At 44.5% G+C, this 17,778-nt stretch overlaps 1 protein-coding gene across 1 annotated transcript; it reads left to right on the top strand.

The window, feature by feature from the left end:
* Window positions 1-6,437: 6,437 nt before the first annotated feature.
* Window positions 6,438-8,174, top strand: KPRP (keratinocyte proline rich protein). Its single transcript, XM_081486991.1, has 2 exons — window positions 6,438-6,611; window positions 6,651-8,174. The coding sequence occupies exons 1-2, from the start codon at window positions 6,438-6,440 to the stop codon at window positions 8,172-8,174; spliced, it is 1,698 nt and encodes a 565-aa protein (XP_081343117.1).
* The last annotated feature ends 9,604 nt before the right edge of the window (window positions 8,175-17,778 follow it).

The raw sequence follows: 17,778 nt of genomic DNA, 5'->3' as shown, positions 1-17,778 counted from the left end.
GAAACTCCAAAACTTTGGCCACCTGATGCAAAGAACTGACTCATTGGAAAAGACTCTGATGCTGGGAAAGATTGAAGGCAGAAGGAGAAGGGGCTGACAGAGGATGAGATGGCTGGATGGCATCACCCACTCAATGGACATGAGTTTGAATAAACTCCGGGAGTTGGCGATGGACAGGGAGGCCTGCCTTATTGCAGTCCATGGGGTCACAAAGAATCGGACACGACTGAGTGACTGATCTGAACTGAACTCCAGTCTCTCTCCCTGTATCTCTCCTCTGTATCTTTGCATTCCCTTATATATCCATTCATTACCTCTATCACTATCCTCATTGTGCTTCCTTTCTCTTTTAACTTTCAATGTCTCTCTTAAGAGTGGTTGCAAACAACTGGGAAGCTCTCCTGTTCTGTTGAGTATTAGCTTTCCTTTGTTCTCCTAATATGTGCTTGTTTCGTCATCTATTAACAGCCACTGGTGACAATCTGTGATACTATTTTTTTTTTGCCTTTACCTTTACCCTGGTTGACACATAGGTACTCTGTTGCTTAAATAGGCATGTGACCTGTTGAAGATGGTCTTAGGGAGAAAAACTCAGTGGTACCCTGGTGCCAAGGTAAAACCCTGACTACTTTAATTCTTAAGGGTTGAAGTTACAAGACACTAAGAATTTGTATGGAAAGATTGGAAGATATCTAAATGACAAATATCACCACCATTTCAGGGATGAGTTCCAGAATCTCTGCTATTAGAATGATGGGAGGGGAAAATAAGTGAAAAGAAGACTGTGAATGATACAAAGGAAGAAGTCGTATGAATCTGTTAAAATATACATCTTTGCACACAAAGGACAAGTATTTATGGACTAGCTCTTAAGATTAAGGAATCATTAAGACTCGAGTAAATTCTTTTACGGTTCAGCAAGCCAGAATCCTAAAGGACAATATAATAACTCCTGAAAAGGGTCTTATAGTATAATAAAGCATAGAATGCCTCTCTGTGTAACTGTGACTCAAGGCGATTTCATTTCATTATATATACATACACATACATATACATATATATATGATGTATATATACACATGATATATATATATCTGTGTGTGTGTGTATATATATATATATATATATATAAAATTTCCTAAAGCCTTTATCTCTAGATAACTTGACTAGAATCCTGATTCTGCCATTTTCAAGCTTGTGACCTGTAACAAGCTACTACTTCTTTGAACTTTTGTTTTCCCAGTTATGAAATTATGATAATAACATGTGTCCCGCATAGCTATTTTAAAGATTGAGAGACTTAATGTATATCAAATTTCTTACCCAAGTGACAGTTATATAACAAGTGCTCAATGAATTATCTCTAGATTTATTGTGCTTTTCAAGTTGCCTCTATCTTTTTAAAAATCAATGCAGGATTCAATAATTCCATTCTGGTGGTCACACAGCTGGATTGTGTTTTTAGGTTTGCTTTTTCACTGATTCCCTGACTGCCTTCAAGACCAACATCAAGCCCAGGGCTACCCAAGTTCAGAGCACCTTGGTCAAATTGTGTGGTGAGAGAAATAACTTCTCTGTTGCAGTGAAAGAGGCCTAGTCTGAGATTAGGTGTTGTTCCTTATCTGCAGAACGACAGGTGGGACCAGATAATTTCTGGGTCCTCGTTGCTCTGATCCTCTGAAAGTCTATGACCCCGCTCGAGTTTAGAATAATGGTATCTGGAGATCCTTTTGGAATGAATGATGGGATCCAGAACTCTGACTCTAAAGTCAGGCTGATGTGGACAGAGACCTCCCCATGGGAAGGATTTCACAGCCATGACTGGAATGTGCACTGTAGGTCACAAAGCATTTTCATACCCATTATCTGATTTTATCTTCATGAGAAACTGGTGAAGTAAGTATTTTCACTCCCATCTTCATATATGGAAACTAAAGCTCAGAGTAATAAACAGACAATAAAGTGATAAGTACTTTACACCAATTATCTCACTTAATTCATACAGTGCTCCTATGAGTTTTCTAATTGTTCCTCTTCTTCTTTCTTCTTCCTCTTCTTCCTCTCTCTCCTCCTTCTTATTTTTCTTCTTTCCATTTTATAGATCTGAGGCTCATGCAGGTTAAGGAGATTTAACCCCATTAGCAAATAGTAGAGTTCAGATTCAACCCCAAATCTATCTAACTTTTATCTTAAATGCTTACCTGTTTATATAAACAAGTGAAATGACCCAGGATTATTTTACTTTCCTTCAATTTTGCCAAAGAAACATTAAGAGGAAAAATAAAATAATAAAAGGAAACGTACACTTGGAGTGACATTGTGGATATAGTAAGGAATGATGGAGAATTGTAGAAAATAAAACTACATGCCCTATCTGGGAGGGGGGTGCAGTTGTTAATTGGGTTGATGCAAGGTAGGCTCATCTGTGCTGGATCTTTTGACTTTAGAAGAAAAGCTGAATGTCTGGAATCTTAAGTAAAATCTATTTCTAAATGATAATGATTACTAATTAAGTGAAAACTATGGTTGCACAAAATGAAATGTTACCCCATCTTGACTGTATCTGGCTCACAGGATTATTCCTGTTCTGCACTGTGCTGTTTTCAAGGACCACTCCAAATAGCATTAGCTTCACACCTGCTGTAAAACCGTCAGGTTGCCAGCTCAAGACTGAGATGCAGCAGGCAACTATCAATCCAAATATGCCTGTTGCTTATGATCAGCATTTACTCTTAGTGGATGTTCAATGCTTTGAATATCATTCTTGTCTGGATGCTTCTGTATAAAATAACTGCCTCAATGCTCACCACAACTCAGGAAAATTGATTTAATTATCTTAATTTTGCAGATGAGTAAATTAATATTCAGGTTGGTTATAAAGGTCACAGTTGCAAGTAGCCAACCTGGGATACAAGACTTAGCTCTAACTCAACACTCTCTTCATCCTGTAAAGTTTCCTCTACCTTTTAGGTGATTTTAATTATCTCTTAAAGAAAGGCAATGTCAAAGAATGTTCAAACTACCACACAATTGCACTCATCTCACACGCTAGCAAAGTAATGCTCAAAATTCTCCATGCCAGGCTTCAACAGTACATGAACTGTGAACTTCCAGATGTTCAAGCTAGATTTAGAAAAGGCAGGGGAACCAGAGATCAAATTGCCAACATCTGTTGGATCATCAAAAAAGCAAGAGAGTTCCAGAAAAACATCTATTTATGCTTTATTGACTATGCCAAAGCGTTTGACTGTGTGGACCACCACAAACTTTGAAAAATTCTTAAAGAGATGGGAATATCAGACCACCTGACCTGCCTCTTGAGAAATCTGTATGCAGGTCAGAAGCAACAGTTAGAACTGGACATGGAACAACAGACTGGTTCCAAATAGGAAAAGGAGTACGTCAAGGCTGTATATTGTGACCCTGCTTATTTAACTTATATGCAGAGAACATCATGAGAAATGCTGGGCTGAATGAAGCGCAAGCTGGAATCAAGATTGCTGGGAGAAATATCAATAACCTCAGATATTCAGATGACACCACCCTTATGGCAGAAAGCAAAGAACTAAAGAGCCTCCTGATGAAACAGAAGAGTGGAAAAGTTGGCTTAAAACTCAACATTCAGAAAACTAAGATCATGACATCTGGTCTCAAAGAGACCACTTCATGGCAAAGAGATGGGGAAAAGGTAAGAGTGACAGACTTTATTTCTTTTGGGCTCTAAACTCGCTGCAGATGAGGACTGCAGCCATGAAATTGAAAGATGCTTGCTCCTTGGAAGAAAAGTTATGACCAAGCTAGACAAAATATTAAAAAGCAGAGACATTACTTTGCCAACAAAAGTCCATCTAGTTAAAGCTCTGGTTTTTCCAGTAGTCATGTATGGATGTGAGAGTTGGACCATAAAGAAAGCTGAGCGGCAAAGAATTGATGCTTTTGAACTGTGGTGTTGGAGAAGCCTCTTGAGAGTCCCTTGGACTGCAAGGAGATCCAACCAGTCCATCCTTAAGGAAATCAGTCCTGAATATTCACTGGAAGGACTGATGCTAAAGTTGAAACTCCAAAACTTTGGCCACCTGATGCAAAGAACTGACTCATTGGAAAAGACCCTGATGCTGAGAAAGATTGAAGGCAGGAGGAGAAGGGGACGACAGAGGATGAGTCGGTTGGATGGCATCACTGACTCAATAGACATGAGTTTGAGTAAGCTCCGGGAGTTGGTGATGGACAGGGAAGCCTGGCGTGCTGCAGTCCATGAGGTTGAAAAGAGTTCGACACAACTGAATGACTGAACTGAAGTGAATTATCTGTTATTTAATTTAAAGAGGGAGTTTTCCCTCCGTTTTCTCTACCTGGTTAGAATCTGAGATAGGAAGGAATGCAGGGGCCTGGAACCATCTTTCAAGCGAAAAGATACCTTTGCCACACCTCATCATCCCCTTAACCAGGTCTTCTAGGGATGGAGAAAAAACTGAGTGTGAAGAAGGAGGAAGAAAACAAGGACCTGCTCTTTCATAGTTCAGAGGCTTCAACACTAAGGTGAGACACTCCCACATTCTATAGGTGACTGCAAGGACAAGCTCAAGGAGGTGACTGGCTGCTGGAATTGGGTGATGCCCAGCAGATGCCAACCAGTTGTCTCATGGTCTAAGTCAGACCCAGAAGCCTTTATATACAGTCCTCTCTCCAGATTCCTCAGCCTGAATGACTGCTTGCCTGTGAGGAGGGTGAGTCTAGGGGTTGGGTCTTGGGATTGGGGTCTGGACAATGCCCATGGGGTTCCCAGATTCACAAGGATGTGAGGGGAGACCCTGGGACCAGAAAAAGAGAGGTACTCCTTCAGAGGAGAACAGTCTGGAGGGCTTTTAGAGGATGGAGGAAGAATATCTATGGAGATGGGGTGAAAAGCTGGGACACTGAAGTCAATGTATTTGCCTTGGATAACCATGGACTTATCCTTAGGTACCATTTTCTTGCATCAGGATCTCTTTCTCTGGAAAAGATGCATTATTAATTTATATCTTGTGAGCAGACATGTGTGTAAGAGGGTCACCTTCCTCAAGGACATGTATACTTAGGCTGTACAAATAGACAGTGGAAGGCTTTGCTCTTCATTAGAAGTATTTCAGTGTCTCAGGAGCTCACGGAGATGTGTTTTGATGGATGGACTAATTGTCAAAACAGTCTCCATGCTGTGCTGGTCACTGGGCTGATGCCTGTGAACAGGCGGATTTGAGGAGGACAGAGGAGTGGGGATGGCCCTCAGTTTTTCCCTGGCTAAGTGTGCTGTTGGGGAGCATGCCTGCACCCCCACATCGTGTTTGTAACACTCTGCTATTTAGAGCTTTATGTGTGCCTGAATGTCAGTCTTGTGATTTAGGACACTTGCATTTTCTGGGTCACCCCATCTTAGGTAACTGTGCCTTGCCTCTCAGAGGGGCTGAGGAGAAAACATTCCTGAAACTAGCAGACTGTCCCAGTTGAGGTGACTGACATCAGGAATCTGCCTAGGCAAGTTTCCATGACGGTCCTGAGCCTTTCAGGGTTGGTGTATTTGGTATGTGCGTGTTTCGCATACGTCCACGAGGGCCCGTTTAAGTAAATTCACCTAAAAAGATTGAATAGAGAAAACAAACATTTCATTTTTGGTTTGAGCTGTCCAGTAAGTGACTGGATCCTTTAATCTACAGTGGATACTTTCTTTGAGCACAGATGGTGCCTGAGTGCATGCGTGCCTAGTCACACGGTTGTGTCTGACTCTTTGCAACCCTACAGACTGTAGCCTGCCAGGCTTCTTTGTTCATGGGATTTTCCGGGCAAGAAGAATACTGGAGTAGGTTACCATTTCCTCCTCCAGGGGCTCTTCCTGATCCAGGGATCAAACCTGCATCTCCTGCACTGCAGGCAGTTTTTGTTTTACCGCTGAGCCGCGTGGGGAGTCCTGAGGGCTTGCTCCCATATGTGCCCTTTTGCATGTTTGCACACATATGCAAGTTGCTAGTGTGAGTGCTTGAGGACATCCGAGCTCCTCTGGGTGTGGTGTTCCCACTTTGGGCGGCAGCCTTGGGGGAAGGTTTCTCTCTACTTCATATAAAGCTCCCTCCCACCTCTTAGGACCTGATGAAGTGAGGGCATTCTCTTGTCATCAGCGCCCTCTTGTGCTGGACACTGGAATGCCCATTTGCAGTCCTTTGAAACTCCCTCAGATCAGGTCTTTTGGCAGATTCAAGGCAGGTCTTGTGGGCAGTGGTGACTAATTTTGGGTCCAGCTCACTCTGTAAGGACTCTTGGGTACAAGTTGAAGGTAGGGGAGGAAAAGCCAGGAAAGAAGCAGGGTGTCTTCCCCTTGGTCCTGGTCACCACTCCCCAACATCTCTCACCCTCTTGATCTTGGTCTTTCTACCCTCAGGTTCTGCTTACCTGCCTGCATCAGAACCATGTGTGACCAGCAGCAGATTCAGTGTTACCAGCCGCATCCCCAGTATTGTGTGACATGTTCCCCATTCTGCATCTCCCAATCCCCTTGTGCCAACAGCCAGGTGGTGGTCCAAGCCCCCTGTGAGATGCAAATTGTGGAGTGCCCTGCACCATGCCCAGTTCAAGTTTCGCAGGTAAAATGCCCTGCTCCATGTCAGTCTAAAACTACAGAGGTGAAGGGCCAAGCTCCATGCCAGTCTAAGACCACCCAGGTGAAGGGCCAAGCTCCATGCCAGTCTAAGACCACCCAGGTGAAGGGCCAAGCTCCATGCCAGTCTAAGACCACACAGGTGAAGGCTCAGGCTCCAAGCCAGCCTCAGATTACCTGTGTTCAATGCCAGGCTCCATGCCAGTCTGAGGTTTCCTATGTGCAGTGTGAAGGCCCATGCCCTGTGCACACCTGCTATGTAGAATGTGCTCCAGTTTTTTATACAGAAACTTGTTATGTGGAATGCCCAGGCCAGAGCTATGTACCCTGCCCGGCACCTCAGCCTGTCCAGACTTATGTAACAGGTCCCCCGGTGTGCCAGCCTCAGGGAAGATTCTCCACCCAGTGCCAATATCAGGGCTCCTACAGCAGCTGCGCCCCCCAGCACCAGTCTCGGGCTTCATTTAGCACCTGTGCGCCCCAGTGCCAGACCCAGGGCTCTTACAGGAGCTTTCCTGCACAGAGTCGCTCTCGGAGCACCAGCAGGTGCCTCCCTCCTCGCCAGCTGCAGCCTTCTTACCGCAGCTGCTCCCCACCACGACGTTCTGAGCCCTACTACAGCAGTAGTTGCTTGCCGTCAAGATGTTCTCCGGGCTCTTATAACTATTGTACCCCACCCCGCCGCTCTGAGCCCATCTATAACAGTGACTGTTTTTGGCGTCCCACTTTGGGCTCCTCTCAGAGATGTGGACCCAAGTGCCGAATAGAGATTTCCTCCCCTCGCTGCCCCAGGCAGGTTCCCCCCCAGAAGTGTTCTGTTCAAATTCCTCCCATCAAACGCAGCTCTGAGAGTTGTGCCCCACGACCCTCCTGGGGTACCTCCTGCCCGGATCTGAGATCACCTGCAGAGCCGTGTCCACTCCCAAGCTTCCGTCCTCCGCGGCGTTTGGACCAATGTCCAGAGCCATCATTGTGGCGAAGTCCACCTCCTGCTCCATGCCCACGTCCACTTCCGGCTCCACGTACGTGTTCACGTCCAGAGCCGTGCGCAAGTCCAGAGTTCCGTCCCTGTTCTCCACCACGGCGACTTTCGGAACCCTGTTTGTATCCAGAACCATGTCCAGTGCCATATCCAGCCCCGCGTCATCCTCGCCCAGTGCAGTGTGATCTTCCGCGTCCATGTCCGCAGCCCTGTGAGCGCCAAGAATCTTTTCCACTTCCGGAGCCAATTCCGCTTCCATCGCTCTGCCCAAGCCCAGAGCCATGTGTGGAGCCCCGACGTTGTCCCAGCCCCTGGTCAGGTCCAAATCCAAATCCATGCACAGGAGACCTAGGCTGTCATGAGTCTAGTCCACACCGCCTGGACACCGAGGCCCCCATCTGTGGCCCAGCTGGTTATAACTGGTGGCAAGAGAGTGAGCCTAGATGTAGACCTTGCGATGTAGGCCTTCCAGAGTCACAGGGTCTTGGTGGTTGTGGAGACCAAGGAGGCATCAGTGTTGGAGTTAAAGGTGGAACCCGTGGTGGAGCAAAGGGTGCCTACTTTTAAAGAAAGCACGGCTGAGATGGCCTTACCTCTTGCCCTGAAAATGTTGATCCTCCATTCCCAGCAGCCGCAATTTCCAACGTTTTCTGGTTTGTATCTCTTCAAAGACTTTCAGAGGCTCCTTGCTGCAGAAGTGATGTCCAAACTCCTTTGCATGCCATCTCAGGATCCACACCTGGGTCTCAGACACCTCTTAGGCCTCATGTCTGACTCCTCCCCAAACACATCCTCTGTTCTAGCCAGACCAGTCTGGCCATCATGGCACATCTTGGGTGTTTCCCAAAACATCCCCTTGGGGTCCCTGCTCCCAAGCCTCTGCTCACTTTTTCCCTACTACCTGGACCACTTCTCTGCTACTCTCAGGATCTAAAAATCCAACCTGTATTTCAAGACCTATTCCTTGGAGTCTTTTGTATTTGTTCCTCTCTGCAGGAGCCTGGACTGATTTCCTAGAACTCATTGCATCATCCACACCATCTATTTGGCAACTGCCTTGCAACATCCCTTGAATTGTTATTTCACTTTTCAGATGTGTCTGTCTTATCTGCCCAGCTAGGTTGTAAACTCCCATTGGAGTGGAGTCAGAGTATCCCCAAATTGCTGTGCTTCTCCTAGGGCAGGCAGCTCCTTAGCAAGGCTTCTGGGTTTGCAGCTTGAGCTATGGTCTATCTTGATGTGCAACCACAGGACTGGAGACAAGAGGAAACCATGTAACAATAAAGATGATGATATCCTCACAGCCTAAGTCCTGCATGATGCCTGTGTTCTTACTCCTTCCTGAATCTCTGGGATGAGTTTTTTTCTTTTTTTTTCTTCTTCTTGGGTTTATTTTACTCATGGTCTGAGCTTTCCTTAGTCTAGACTGAGTGGGTTGTCTTGTGGGTTTTTTGTCTACCATCAGTGTCCCTGGCCCCTGCTTGGAACAGGTGGATGAAGGGGATGAGGAATAAGGGAACAGGGAGGATAACTCTTGCTCCTCTCTTTAGAGGTAAAGGTCTCAGGCCAGGGTTGGGTAGGTCACTCAACTCTGGGGCCTTAGTCATAGCCATGTGACCTCTGTGGAGTCAGGGAGAGGAGGAGGGAGTCTGGGACAGGCTCTCTGGGTACTTTGCACAGGACACACTCTTGTTTGGTTCAGAATAAATGATTAGCTTTTTTTGACACAATAGAAAAGGACACATCTGAAGCTGAGTTTGCATTCCTTGATTTCTCCCAAATCCCATTAGGCATGGGTGGTTTCGGGTATATGAAGGCAGGGCTTAGAGAGACAGAAAAGGGGGAGATGCCTCTGCCTCCCTGCAGATGAGATGGATAACACAGAGGATGGTGGGAAATGATGCTGGGATGGGCTTCCATAGAGAAGAGAGTGCCCTGAGGCCACCTTGGTCTTAGAAGATGAAAAAGTCCCCTCTTAGGAGAACAGCAGGGGTGGCTTTGGCCTAGGCAATAGCGTCCTCCTCCACACAGGCCACAACGCCAAAAGACCCCATAGCTCTAGCTCAATAGTCTGGAATTACAGATCCAGGGCCTGGCTCTTCAGATGTCTTCCCTTCACCCAAGGGATCCAGTCCCTCGGTGTCAATGATGAAGACCCAAGAGACCACATAGTAAAACCCTGTGTTGTACATAAGAAAACCAAGGCTCTTATGTGAAATCCACTCATTCATTTTTTAACTGACAAATATTCATTGCTTATCTGCTAGGAAGGTACTCATAAAAGGGAGAGACATAATGCTTATTTGCTGTCACAGCTTAGTACACTGATTCTCAGGGTGGTACACAGAACAATAGCATCAGCCTTACCTAGGACCTTGTTAGAAATGTATATGTATCACGCCAGACCTATTAAAGCAGAGAATCTGAGAGTGAGGCCAAGAAAACTGTTTTAACCAGGCCTCCAGGTATTTATTTTACTTTCTCTCCTAGATATTTCTGATACCCAATAATGTTTAGTCATTATTGATTTAGTGAAATGCCTCATGCAGTTAGAAAATGAATATGTATATGAATGTGCATGTATATGTATATATATGTATATATATTCTCTAATTGCTACAACAGTCCATCACAAAGACATTATCAACTTGCCATTTGACAGAGGTGGAAACCTAATCCCACAGGATTTATGTGACTTGCCTAGTTGTGCAGCCAGATATCATTCACAATCTATACTCTTTCCTGTTACACATGGTCCCATCCATCTTGGTCACAGCCTCTTCCATAGATCTTTCCTAAGATCAACTAAGTCATTTTTCCAACAACATTTTGGAGTTGTCTCCCAGGTTTTTCTCCACTTTCACCTTGCTTCTTCTCTGAAAATCCAGGCTGCTCTGGGACGGCACTTGCTCTGTGGCCTAGGCTCCAGAGGTCTGGCTGGGCCCAAATGGCTCCCATGGGCATCTGAAGGCTTCCATCACCCAGGCCCTTGAGTCGGAGTGAAGATAGCAGGACGGGGAGAGGCCTGGAAGCCCCAAATGGCAATTTTCATTAGATCTTGCCCCTGTTGTCACAAACACACTACTGACAGGAGCCCCCTTGTCTGGGGAGTGGTGGGGAGTAGCCCCCCCACCCCACCCCAGGTACAGAAGAAACTCAGACTGGCTGGGAGGGAAGGGCTTTCACTTCTAAGAAACTGCTCCCTCTCCAGGTGCAAGAGAAGGTCATGACACAGGCTCTTGATTACAGTGTCCCACTACCTGTCCTATCCTCAGGGGACAGACTCTGGTCCCCAGGATAACTAGGCCTGGATATGCAAAGGGACTGAAAGATGGTAGAGTATAGGGGTCCCTGGATGAGTCAGTCTGGGGTTGAGCCAGGGAACCCCTGACAGCCTGGTGCCCCCTGGCAGACTGAGGCTGTGATGCCATCTCCCAGTAGCCCGAGGGGCTCAAGGTCCAACACTCCTCTCTCCCAGCACTAGTTTGAACTGGCCTCAAAGGTCCTCTACTTCCTCTGACAGGATGCCCCACCTTGAGCACCCAGGCAGGCCCATAGTGAAGAGTCACAGCCCATCTATAGCACTCTGAGAAAAGGGGTACCCAGGAGGATGTGTGTTTACATGTCCTTTTGTGGGCTTTACATGTTTCTCAGTATGTCTGTTTGGCTGTTGTTTCTGTCTGTGTGCTTTAGAAGCTCGGGGCTTTTAAAATGCATTTGGCAGTGGGGACTGGGAACTCGGAAGCAAGGTTCGGGATACCCTGCAGTCTGTCAACATTGGCTTTGGATGGCCCTGCATGGTCATCTCCTCACTCCCCACCCTCCATCTCTGCTGACAACCTGCCTCCTAGATCTCTCTCTCTTTTCCTTCTATGTCAACCATTTGAACAAAACTTAAAATGTCTCCCAGAACAGGGCTGAACATTCCAGAGGAAAAAAGAAATCATTCATAAAATGCTTTAAAGGTTTTCAAAGACCTGTGAAAGAGTCTCCTTGAATTCCACACTAACCTGAGGCAACCCACTTGTTGCACAGCCTCATTTCCATTTAACAGTTTGATGGACTATTGCTAGAAAGGCTGCTGCACTAGCCAAGTCACAAGCAATGTGAGGCAGGAGTCAGCCAAACCTCTGTGCCTGGCATCCAGTCATGCTGCATCAGAATGAGGGCCCAGTTTCCAGAGATGAGGGCTAAGTAGTCCAAGGGAATGTAAGAAATTGGGTCTAAGGCTCATGTCTCATTCCTTGGAATCCTGCTTCTATCTCTCCGCAGTTCTCCTTTCTTTCCTTTCTTCTAAGCTTCCCTCCTTATTGAAAATTTCAGACTTAAATTGAAGAAAGTAGGGAAAACCACTAGACCATTCAGGTATGACCTAAATCAAATCCCTTACGATTATACAGTGGAAGTGGCAAATAGATTCAAGGGATTAGATTTGATAGACAGAGTCCCTGAAGAACTATGGACAGAGGTTCATGACATTGTACAGGAGGCTGCGATCAAGACCATCCCCAAGAAAAAGAAATGCAAAAAGGCAAAATGGTTGTCTGAGGAGGCCTTGCAAATAGCTGAGAGAAGAAGAGAAGCTAAAGGTAAAGGAGAAAAGGAAAAATATACCCATTTGAATGCAGAATTCCAAAGAATAGCAAGGAGAGATACGAAAGCCTTCCTCAGTGATCAATGCAAAGAAATAGAGGAAACAATAGGATGGGAAAGACTAGAGATCTCTTCAAGAAAATAAAAGATACTAAGGGAACATTTCTGCAAAGATGGGCACAATAAAGAACAGAAACTGTATTGACCTAACAGAAGCAGAAGATATTAAGAAGAGGTGGCAAGAATACACAGAACTGTACAAAAAAGATCTTCATGACCCAGATCACCATGATGATGTGATCACCCACGTAGAGCCAGACATCCTGGAATGTGAAGTCAAGAGGGCCTTAGGAAGCATCACTATGAACAAAGCTAGTGAAGGTGATGGAATTCCAGCTGAGCTATTTTAAATCCTAAAAGATGATGCTGTGAAAGTGGTACACTCAATATGCCAGCAAATTTGGAAAACTCAGCAGTGGCCACAGGACTGGAAAAGGTCAGTTTTCATTCCAATCCCAAAGAAAGGCAATGCCAAAGAATGTCCAAACTACTACACAATTGTACTCATCTTACATGTACTCATCTTACATTAGCAAAGTAATGCTGAAAACTCTGCAAGCCAGGCTTCAACAGTACATGAACCATGAAATTCCAGATGTTCAAGCTGGATTTAGAAAAGGCACAGGAACCAGAGATCAAATTGCCAACATCCGCTGGATCATCAAAAAAAAAGAGAGTTTCAGAAAAAACATCTACTTCTGCCTTATTGATTACACCAAAGCCTTTGACTGTGTGAATCACAACAAACTGGAAAATTCTTAAAGAGATGGGGATACCAGACCACTTGACCTGCCTCCTGAGAAATCTGTATGCAGGTCAAGAAGCAACAATTAGAACTGGACATGGAACAACAGACTGGTTCCAAATTGGGAAAGCAGTACATCAAGGTTGTATATTGTCACCCTGCTTATTTAACTTATACGCAGAGTACATCATGTGAAATGTGGAGCTGGATGAAGCACAAGCTGGAATCAAGATTGGTGGGAGAAATATCAATAACCTCTGATATGCAGATGACAACACCCTTATGGCAGAAAACAAAGAAGAACTAAAGAGTCTCTTGATTAAAGAAGAGAGTGAAAAAGCTGTCTTAAAACTCAACATTCAGAAAACTAAGATCATGGCATCTGGTCCCATCACTTCATGGGAAATAGATGGGGAAACAATGGAAACGGTGAGAGACATTATTTTTGGGGGCTCCAAAATCATTGCAGATGGTGACTGCAGCCATGAAATTAAAAGACTCTTGCTCCTTGGAAGAAAAGCTGTGACCACCTAGAAAGCATATTAAAAAGCAGAGACATTATTTTGCCAACAAAGGTCCATGTAGTCAGCACTATGATTTTTCCAGTAGCCGTGTATGGATGTGAGAGTTGGACTATAAAGAAAGTTGAGCACCAAAGAATTAATGCTTTTGAACTGTGTTGTTGATGAAGACTCTTGAGAGTCTCTTGGACTGCAAGTAGATCAAACCAGTCTATCCTAAAGGAAATCAGTCCTGAATATTCATGGGAAGGACTGATGCTGAAACTGAAACTCCCATACTTTGGCCACCTGATGAGAAGAACTGACTCATTGGAAAAGACCCTGATTGAAGGCTGGAGGAGAAGGGGACAACAGAGAATGAGGTGATTGGGTGGCATCACTGACTCGATGGGCATGAGTTTGAGCAAGCTCCAGGAGTTGGTTATCGACAGGGAAGCCTGACGTGCTGCAGTCCATGGGTTCACAAATAGTCGGACATGACTATGTGACTGAACCTAACTGAACTGAGGCCTCCCTCCTTGAGATTAGCATCCTCACTGTCGAATGAGGAAATCACACTAGATGTCCTCAGAGGCTGTCTTCACACCGAGTAAGTTTTCATAATTCCTTTGTTACAGGCACAAGGCTAGGGTGGAGTAAGGTGGGAACCCACTTAAAGACATGGAATCCCAGGATCCAACCCAGAACTACTTAATTTGAATTTCCAGCAATAAAATCTTGGACTCTAGTTGAAAATTATTCTGATCAGCTGGGTGGGGAGACCATTGCTACAATGAACACCCAGGGGTCTGAGCTTACTCTATACCTCCAAAGAACGTTAAAGCTTGTACATATCTGGGTACAACATGAGTACAATGTGGACATGACGGTAATAGGGTGCTGACCATTAAGTTGTTTTTTTTTTTGTGGGAGGTTTTAGGTAATTATCCTCTGTGTGGAGTCAAATTTCTACTCAGTCTAGAAACACTTTAAGATAAAGTACTTCTTCCTTTCTCTCAATTAAACCCCCAGCCCCACTACCACTAAAAATACTTAGAATGGAGCACTTGTAAGTGGCTGATGGAGGGGGTGGGGTGGTGTCCAGTATATGTAAGATATTTTTTGCTGGGATAGGAGAAGCCAAGTTTTGGCATATCTCTCCTTTACCCAGAGTTTTCCCAAATATTAAGAGGGAGAAATTCCACACCCCATAGTTTGTCCCACAGATTAGAATAGTCCAGGATGAATAAGCAAATAGAACTGTCATGCGTAAGGAAGTAGCTTAGCTGTTCATAATGGTTTAGCTAGGTGTGTGGCAATAATCAGAAGGCAGGCAGTGCACATGTAGATACTTTGTTGACAAAAGGGAGAACGGCCAAGTAGTGAACAAGATTTGGTCCTTGGCCACAGCATACTCCTGATTTCTGACCTGGTTGGACATCCCAGAGGATTCACATGCCTATGGCCTGAGACTAGGTAGGAAGAGAGGGTGATGGTGATGCACGATGACCCATGTTTTTCCCCATCACCAGGGACCATCAAACTCATTCCTCCAAAACAAGAAGCTCCCTGACCTGGAAGGTTAAAGTAGAAGTACCTAGAAGCCTAGAAATAACTCAAGATGTGCCAAATCTGCCCACCACATTCCTCACTACATCTTATCATGGGAGCCTTGAGCTGGGTTAACACCTTCCATCTGTTTTCCAGTACTAACAGCTATCAGGGAAAAAACCACGTATCAACTTGTATCAACACATCCATTCATTTGGCAAATCTTTATGGAGCCTCAGTGCTCTGCCAGGAACTGTGCTTATTCCAGGAGAGGCAATGGTGAGGCAGGCAGACACTGTTTGTCTCACCAAGAGGTTAAGAGACAATAGAGGTCGTAAGAGTTTCAGTGTGGGGCACAGGGTACTGAGGAAGCACACTGGAGGGGCACTTGCAGGGGTCAAATGCCTGGAGGAGGCAGCTATGATCAGCAATGTGACAGACAAGTGGGAGTTATCTAATGAATGGAGGGAAGAGGAACTGTGTTCCAGACAGAGATGATAACAGGTGTGCTGTCAGAGCAAATGGTATAATGACAGAAGCCCTTGGAGGGGTATTTCTTCTTTCATTGATCATCTCTCCTGGTTCCTAACACTTTTATGGTCCCCAGATTCCATTCTTATCCTGCTCTAATGAACTTTTTATCAGCCTCTTAGAGAAACACTTGAGAAGAAATTGACTGAAATTCCAGGTGTGGAATTCAAGCGATGGGGGGAAATTAAAGAGTAGGCAGTGATTCAACATGGGTTAGAATAGTGGACTTAATCTGATAAGATAAAATATAGTTAAGATAAATGTGAAGTTATGAATTTAATTTAAATGTTAACCACACTTAAGATAGAAGATGAGTTGGTATTTGTAAACCTGCACATATGGAGAAAGTGTGGTTGATTACAACTTAATACAGGCCAAGAGTGAAGTTGTCTGGGGCAAATGGTGATGAACTCTTGTTCTTAATAGTTAGGCATGAGTGTGCTGCTCTGCTTGGCCCACACAGTGCACACCTGGGTACCTAGTTTGTTCAGCTCAGATCAAATAGGAGTGAGGCTAGAAGATGATGACCTACTGTGTGCCAGCCACCACCTGAAGAGGAAACCTACATTCTTACTCATATTCACCCCTTGAAAAGATGCTATGATTTGCTCCAACTTATAGACAGTCTCCCTCTCTCTCTCTTCTCTCTCACACACACAATCTAGCAAGGTTAACTAATTTATCTGGTCACACATCTAAGACCTGATAATGCTAGAATCCAAGTCCAGGCTTATCTTACTCCCAAACTTGGTCTGCCTCCCTGTGAAAGGCAGAGTGATGTTATAAAAAGAGTAGCATGTTGCAGTCTTCCATTATTTGAAAGGCTTTTTTTTTTTTTTTCATAGAAAATATAACTCAAGAGTTTAAATCAAATGAATGGGAAGCATAAAGAGAAGATTTTGGCTAAAAATAAAGAAGATAGAAGAACTGTTTGGAAATGGAATATTTATCCACACATTCAACAAATATTTATTCAAATATTAATTGAGTTTTTACTATGTGCCAGGTGTCTGGATGCTTGGGATATATCAGTGAACAAAACAGACAAAGATTATTGTTCTCAAGGTGTTCAAGCCACCAGGGAAGCCCGTGTTGATATTATAGCAAAGAAAAATATAAACAGTGGATGCATTTTTAAATTATATAATAAAATACCCAAACTACTTTGGAGGCAAAAACAAATAAAGCAATGAAGATGATCTGTGCATGCATCCCAGACAGCATAGGAAGGGGAGAGGGACTGAGCATGATGTGTGGCAAAAAGGGGCTCAGAGGGGTGTGGGACTGTGAACCAGCACACAGGAATAGAAAAGACATAGGATGGACATCATGAAAAGTGAACTTGATGCTGGCCCCACCTCTTACTAACTGGGAGGTCTTAGCTTAGGCAATTTCTCTGACACTTAGTTTTTTTTATCTATAAAATTCACCTAAAAAAATACATATACCTGCCTGGGTCACATTGAGAGTTAAATGAGATACTTTATTTAAAACATTTTGTATGTTACAAAATACTATAAATATATTTGTTTTGGCAGTCAGATGGTCAGCCTTAAAGAGAGAAGTAGAGGAAAGATACAGCAACTGGCTCTGGGAACTGTCCACTTGATAAAGGAAGTAGACCACAAAAACAGGTAAGTCCAGGCCCAAGCAGAGGTCAAATGAGTAGAAGAGAAGCACAAACAGGAGTGAATGTGGTCAGCTTGATCTCCGGTGGCCTCGGCCTGCAGTGGCTTAAAGTCAGGTTTTGGTTCCCAGACAGAGATTGAGTTTGGGCTGTGATAGTGAGAGCACTGAATCCTGGCCACTAGACCACAAGGGTCAGTGGCCAGTGATAGGCCCTGGACCATCAGCTATATAGAAATGAATTTCCACAAAGAGATGGAAAGTAGTGAAACCATCAAAGTGTTTTATTAGGAGGGAAAAAAGTACAGTATGTGTGGATAGACACATGGAGTCACGCCCCCTTGGATCACTTTTTGGGGGCATTTTTTTCCAGGTTTCCTTTGGCCAATTATCTTGCTTTGACTAGTTTTGAGTCAGATTTTGTTATAGTACAGGGTCCTCATATGTGTGCACGTGCGTCTTTTAGCCAAGATGGATTCTAGCAAAGAGGCCTACGGGGAGTTGACATCACTTACTATGAGGTGACACCCTCTCTCTTTTGACCTCCAAGGAGCCTTTCTGTGTA

The sequence above is a fragment of the Giraffa tippelskirchi genome, chromosome 5 (genome assembly GCF_054371585.1).
Source record: "Giraffa tippelskirchi isolate mGirTip1 chromosome 5, T2T-mGirTip1v1.2.pri, whole genome shotgun sequence".
In the NCBI taxonomy this organism is placed as follows: Eukaryota; Metazoa; Chordata; class Mammalia; order Artiodactyla; family Giraffidae; genus Giraffa; species Giraffa tippelskirchi.
The sequence above is the reverse complement of the archived record's forward strand: the minus strand, read 5'-3'. Positions and strand labels throughout refer to the sequence as shown.

What these genes read in the sequence shown, in the direction of transcription:
- KPRP (XM_081486991.1), top strand. Translation starts at nt 6,438, where the DNA reads ATGTGTGACCAGCAGCAGATTCAGTGTTACCAGCCGCATCCCCAGTAT. An exon ending in GCCCAGTTCAAGTTTCGCAG is followed by an intron (nt 6,612 to 6,650) that starts GTAAAATGCCCT and finishes AAAACTACAGAG; the next exon opens with GTGAAGGGCCAAGCTCCATG.